Here is a 7,303-nt window from a genome sequence, read left to right on the forward strand (position 1 = left end):
TGAGATTCTTTGTAGAATTAATGTGACAAAAATAACAAGGCAGGGACTTTTGCAACTTCAAACATTATTTAAAAATCAACCAAAAATGATTTTGAGTTGATTTCAACTCTCATAAATCACATTTCACCTACACTACATGTTTATGTAAAAATATGATATGGTTACTTTGTGTGATCATGGCCTAGTTTAAATAAAGAGCTCTATGGCTATTTCTAGTCATTTGATATTGTCCAAAACTATTTATAAATCATATGAGAGGCTTGCTCTCATTTAAATCTTGTCCCAAGTAACTTAATATGAGGTAGTGACCATGATCTACATAATCTCATATTGAATTATTTGGTGATGCGAAATCATAGGTATGGTAGTGTTAAATTGCATGAGGTACTCTACCTCATTTAAATCATTTTCCCCAAACGATGATTATGAATGGTTGACCTTGGTCAACATGGGTTCATATGTTATTCATTTGAGGAGATTAAATCTTAACAAGATTCAGTGAGAGGAAATTATTTCCTCAAGGAACTAAATAGAAACCCTAATTCAATATTGGTAATGAGAGGAAATTATTTTTCTTAAAGAAGAAAACAAAGTCAACCAACATGCTAGTAACGTGGTAATGATAGATTAGCATTGTGTGAACCTCGTGTGTGCTTAGACTAGATCTTAAACTTGTTTGGTGATTGTTATCTCGTATCCGTTTTTAGACGCTAGTACCGAGGAGTACCAGGAGGAGGAGGAGGTCTACTTCCAGGAAGAGGAAAACCACTTTGATCAGTACACCAACCAAGGCAAGCTAATATTCTTGCAAGTGCAAAGCTCTCTTGAGCAAGGCACCATTTCCTTTACTTTATGTTCAAGGATCCCATTCCAAGTTTTACCCTTCAAGCTTCTACTTTGTTTATCAAAGCTTACTTTTATAGTTAACTTTGGTCTAAGTATAGAGTAGAGCAAGAGTATCAAACTTAGCCTAAAAGCTTATGAGTTAAGTAGCACCCCTCATGACTAGTTGCTAGTGCTAACAAAGAAAATTGACTACTCTAGATGGGAACTTGTGAAGTGAAATGACTTTAAAAACCTTGGAATGATGAGTCATTCTATTGAAAGTTTTTGAAGGTGAATGTGATTTGAATGACTTGGTGAATTTGGTAAAAACTGATGGTTGGTTTGGATGTGATACCTTTCCAATTTTTGAGTACCCCCACAATACCTAATTATGGGTAGGGCTTAACTGGAAGTTTATGCATCTTAGTATGGGTTCCCTCTAAACAAGCATCATAGGGGTTATGCCGAGGTTGCCTCCGTTGAAAGTGAAATGATGTGAACTGAGGTGAATGTACGGCCCAAGCCCTCGTGCGCTCCTGTGCCGACGGTTTGTCTTCACCGGGAGGCCAAGCTCATGGGGAGAGGTACCTATACTAGGGTATGTAAGCGAAAGGTTATGGTTGATGATCCGCGTACTGAGTTACGATGATTCAGGATTATCCCTGACGGATGTAATCAAATGTTGTGGCACAAGTGTGTAACCTCTGTAGAGTGTAAACCTATTCGAATAGTCGTGTCCATGGTTACAGACGATTGGAAAGGCCATACTGTACCGTTGTCAGATGCTTTCTTGAAAGGAGTTGATGATTTGAATGGTGACTTGATTTTGAATCACAACTGAGTTGTGGGAATGACACTAATGTTTCCACTTGAGTTAGTTAGCCTATGAAGAGTCTTTTATCAAATGCTTGTGAACTAAAATTGGCTTTATGCAAATAAAACTAGAGCTTAGCACCCCATTACTAGAATTGATAGTACTTACACCAGTATTAGTTTGCGAGTACTTTAAAGTACTCACGGCTGTGTCCCTGGCTATTCAAATGGCCAGACTATGAAGAGGAGCAGCAGTATGAAGATGACAGCCAGCAGGACATCTACACCAACTAGGAGTTCTTCTAACGTCAAGCGTTGGCCTGTGGATTAGATAGTCCACTTCTATTACGCTTTCGCTATGTAAGGTGTTCGTTGATCATTAGATCAACTATTTGTGTAATATTAGATCATGTGATCTGAATTTGTAAGACGACTATGGTTTGTAATGAATGATGACTTATGATATCGACTGTTATGTCTCGCAACAACAATCTTCCTGGGATTGCGATGTATGGCATAATAGGCATCTGGACTTAAAAATCCGGGTGTTGACACTAAGCCCCTCATGGTGGTCATTGCCGAGGAGTCACCTCATCAGTAGTACCGCGCCAAAGGACGCTACTACCGGCCTATGCCTGGATTAGGCCCCCAATGGGCAGAAATAATAGGGTGCCTATTTAAAGCCTTTTCTCCTCTCTCTCTTGGGTTACTTATTCTTCTCCTCTCAGCTCTCCACCATTGTTGCATCTTGAGAGCTCCCTCTCCTCAAATCCATCCATGATTCTTGCTCATATTCGAGGAAAAGAGAGAGATGATCTAGATCTATATTTTTGCAACAATCAAATCCCCCTCTTTGTGAGGGAATCACTAGATCTAGATCTTGAAGAGAAATCTAGTGTTCCTCTTCTTATTTTGTTCTTCCTCTCTTATTCCTCAAATAGCTTTAGTAGCTTTGTTGGAATTTGAGAGTGAAGGATTTGAGCATCTTTGTGGTGTTCCTGCCATTGCATTTGGTGCAACGGTTTGACTTCTCCGCGGTGATACGTGGAGGTGAAAGTTCGTTAGTATATTACTTCGGGAGCTTGTTCCCGAAGCTTGTTCCTCTTGGGTGTTTGGATCTTAGACGGCTTAGTTGGTTTTGTGGTGTTCTTGGGGACTCCAATTTAGTTGTGGAGATTCTTCAAGGGCAAGGCCTTTGTGGCGATTTATTGGGAGCCTCCAATTAAGTTGTGGAGATAGCCCCAAGCTTTATGCGGGGTTCGGTGACCACCCTTAAGGTTCCATAGTGGATCAAGGTCTTACCCTTTGGTGGAAAGGGTCGAGGAGAATACGGTGAAGCCTTCGTAGCATTGGGAGTGCTTTGTCCTCCACGCCGCTCCAACGGAGACTAGCACTCGCAAGAGTGTGAACTTCGGGATACATCGTCGTCTCCGCGTCACCTCGTTTATTCCTATACCCGACCTTTTTACTTATGAACTTTACTTTGTGATAGCCTTCATCTTGAAGTTTTATATTGCTATCACATAGTTGCTTGTGTTGCTTAGCATAAGTTGTCGGTGCACATAGGTGGACACTAGTTGTATAGGTTTTGTGATTGAAAAATTAAACGCTAGTTTTATTCCGCATTTGTTAAGGCAGGTTCATAAAAGTTCGCCTATTCACCCCTCTAGGCGGCATCCATGTCCTTTCACCCACAAGTATAGGGGGTCACTGAAATCTTCGATGGAAAGTATTACCCAAATTTATAGTTACACTCAAGGAGAACACATGAATATCAATGAGACTTTAGCATTTGAGACATCACTCTCAACCATGTATATCAATAAACTCACAAAGAAAGTGGCGATTTTATAGCAGTTGATTCAAAGCAGCAAAGACAAGTAGTAAGCAATAGCAACAAATTTCCAGTTTTCACCGAAAGTAGTAATGTGTAACTTTCAGTGACTAAAAGTATATGAATGAGGTAGTAGTGGGGTGTTGTATGAATGATATTGATCATATAATATAATCCAACTAACATAGAATCCATCTCTAATTCAGTCATGTGTCGGTGTGTGATCCAAATATAGTTATGCATACTAATAAAGAGAATTTGCATAACATATTTTATCATGCTTGCCTATTTTATTGGGGCCAACTTGGAACTAAAAGCAATTAAGGTCTATCATTTCGAATAGCCTGGAACAAAGCATTAAGATTACTGAACACACAATATCCTTGAACTATCACATATTCCCCTTGTTTTTTCCTATTTGCCACCTTAGGGATTCACATGTTCAACATAATAATAAGTAATACCCTTTCAAAATCTCATATATATGATAAAGCAATATAAGTTCAGTACCGAAATCATGTCACTCGAGCCCAATAATAAGCATTAAACATAGTGCAACACTCATACATGAATATTCTTAAAATAAACATCTCAAATATCGATACATGGATGATAGTAGAAAAAACCTTGATAATTATCGATAGAGGTAAATATGTGTCATTGTGTATTTCTTGATTTTCCTTTACTGGGTTTGAGAGAACACAATTTTATTGTTTTATATGCTCAAACTAAATATATCTTTAATTGGTACCATATAGTTGTAGGCTGGATGCTCATTTTGCTGCGACGCAAGTAGGTAAAAGCTCATTAATGATATTATATTCGAAAATCCATAAATATCGGCAACTAAAGAAACAATGTAATATCTCCATATCTGAATGTCTTTATGTTCCAATATTGCATATTTTTCTAATAAATTCTTGCCATACATAGAGAAATGTGGGGAAATCCAAGTGATATTCCTATGACGGGTCAAACGTCCCACACAAGCTTTGCTATGGATAAACATACACGCGCAATTATGTTGGGTTTCCTACAATTTTCATCTATAGGACAAAAAAATCATGCTAAAAAAATAAAGCAGTGGTAATATGCATTATTTGAATGACTGGAAATCATCTAGTTTTACTACCAAATTTGGTCACTCCCTTATAATGGAGTTGCCAAAATTTAGATTTTGTTAAAAAGGGAAGCAAACTGGTAGTACATGTTCTCCACCTCATCAATACCAAACCAAAACCAAAACCAAAACCGAAACACACGAGATTTTGATTTGAAAGGGGCCCGCACCGCACATCACATCCGTAGAACAAAGGAAAGAAATAGGGGAGGAACAGTTCGCAGCAAACCCTCCTCCGCACCCCCCTCCTCGGTCGCCTCCGGCTCGTGCAGCGGATCTCCGGCGGCGGCGGCGGAGATGTCCCGTAAGAGGAAGACGGACGCCGCACCGCGGTTGGACGACGCCGACCGCACGCTCTACTCCAGCTTCTGCGGCGCCGCCAACTCCCTCTCCCAGCTCTACTCCCAGGCCATGGCGCAGCAGAAGCTCTCCTTCCAGTCCGGCGAGCGGCACGCCCTCGTTAGTAATCCTTCTATCTCTCTCTCAAAGTCCTCTCTTCGGTCGGTTGCGCCATGGAATTCCGATCGGTTCCGCGTGTAGCTTTTAATTCTGGTTTAGTCTGGTGGTCTGTCAGGGCATTGCTTGGGCTTGACAGTGAATACAGAGATATTAAGCCATCCTCAGATGATAACCTCTAAGAATTAGATGTGCAACCAAAGTCTCTGTGGAAGAAATGCCAATTATTCAATGTTTATTGTGCTGTATCCAACTCTAGGCTGTTTATAGTGATCCCTTCTGTTCTAACCTGTATACTGTGTTAATCCCGGCTCTGTCACGGTTAACTGGTGTTACAGTCTTTTTACCATCACGCAAGGGTACAAGAGTATGAATTTGTACGACTTGGGCATCTGTAGGTTTGGAGAAATATGTTAGATTTAGAATTATTACCCATCGTTCTCTAGACAAAGTATGGGAGCAATTGTTATCGCAACACGTGTGTATTTTATAGGTGAAAGAATATGCAGTTTCATTTGTGATACTATTTGAATCCCTTACAAACTCTCTCATGTGCTCACCTTGCGTATCATACAGTTGTTGTGTTATCTTTCTGTATTAGAAATTTACCTTTTGGCTAAATTTCATTAAAACACACAGGAAAAGCTCCACCATTGGATGGTGAGGAAGCATGAGGAGGAGTCGAGGCTTACTGTAGCTGACATAATGGCTCATATCCAGGTGCGATCTTAGCACTCCCTTGTTTATGGTGCTACCTAGCACATTCCTCTTTTCTCAAAATCGAATTTCTTTATAGATTCTTCACCACCTATAGCAAACTCAGACACAATTTTTTCCATTTTACATAGGATAAATACATTGTTTTATGTTATGCAAGCCATGTACCTTTCCATACATTCGATTATGATTCTGACGCAATTGAGTAGTCTTGTTTGTTGTGGACCTCCTTGAGTAGAATCAGGTTTCCTAAGTCACAACCTATGCTCCATAGGGACAACTTTACACAATGAACCTCTGATGAGGGTGACCTGTTAGATGAGAGATCAGGATTAGATATATCAAGAACATAAATTGTGCTGACTAATTGCCATGCATTATCTATGAAGTATGAACTTGACAGAGTATAGATGATTGCTGTTTGCCCCTCTGTTATCTACTATCTGTTGCATTTGGTTCTAATGGTGCTGACCATTCATATTGGTTTATTGTTGTTTTCTTTTTATAGCATGAGATTGACTATGGAGGTACTGATGCACTTGTATCCCCAAGAGGACATCCGCATCCCACGAGTGCAAATCAGTTTACAAGTATTCAACCCTCAGCTGGTTTGTATGCACAAGCAACAGCCGGGCATGCTCCTAGACCCACCCTCAGTGACCAGTCAAAGAATAGTCTATTCTCAAATGCGCTATCAAGCCCAGTCCGCAGGAGCCTCCAGAATTATCATTTGACCCAAGGTGCTGGTAATGGAGGACGGAATACTGAAACAAACTCAGCAGGGCAGAACCGAGAGGCCAACTCTGCAAGCTCGAATGATACCTCCATGGACATGGTTTCAGACAGCGCCGGGAACGGGTACTACTAATAAGGTGGTTCATAGCGAGATATTGCATGCACAACCAGGCAGCATCGCGTACCAGTATCATCCCTGGCTTTTGAATGTTCTGTATTTTCCCTAAAGCTCATGCACAGTGTGGGCTTGTTTGTAGTCGCACATTTGGCGATTCTCTTTCAGTTTCTTGCAGTTATTTTGTTTTGTGAAGCCTGTTTTGAGAGTATAATATATATGTATGCTTCTATCCTATAAGTCATGCCTTATAAGTTATATCCCAACAATGGTTCACATGAAGATACTTAATGTAAATGATTGCATTGTGGTATGTTGAAAGAGTTCATGTGTATAATGCATTGAGAGGGTAAAGCAATGTACGACGGTCGTAGCAGAAAATAATTATCACGCGTTAGCATTTCATCAGCATGTGCCATCTGTGAGAATTTCAGTTCTGTTATGCTTGAAACTTGGAACATTTATTTTGGCCTGCTTAGCAGGCATGTGCAGATTTTTAATTGAAAATTTCAATCAGTTTTGTGCCTCGCCATTAAATTGTACTAATTGCACAAATAAAAAGTGCAATTCAGTAGATACAAAAGCATAGATTAAAATGACAAAAAAGCGTTGAGTGTAATTGCACAAAAAAATGCAAGTGCCACCATAGAAAATAGTAGAGGAATATAAACAAAAACAGATAACAACA

The 7,303-nt window shown here is 39.9% G+C and overlaps 1 protein-coding gene across 1 annotated transcript; it reads left to right on the plus strand.

The window, feature by feature from the left end:
* The first annotated feature begins 4,809 nt into the window (after positions 1-4,809).
* LOC124660742 lies at positions 4,810-6,936 on the plus strand. The gene is made up of 3 exons (XM_047198558.1): positions 4,810-5,051; positions 5,688-5,768; positions 6,274-6,936. The coding sequence occupies exons 1-3, from the start codon at positions 4,890-4,892 to the stop codon at positions 6,631-6,633; spliced, it is 603 nt and encodes a 200-aa protein (XP_047054514.1). The 5' UTR covers positions 4,810-4,889; the 3' UTR covers positions 6,634-6,936.
* Positions 6,937-7,303: the final 367 nt, after the last annotated feature.

This window comes from Lolium rigidum, chromosome 6, assembly GCF_022539505.1.
Source record: "Lolium rigidum isolate FL_2022 chromosome 6, APGP_CSIRO_Lrig_0.1, whole genome shotgun sequence".
NCBI lineage: Eukaryota > Viridiplantae > Streptophyta > Magnoliopsida > Poales > Poaceae > Lolium > Lolium rigidum.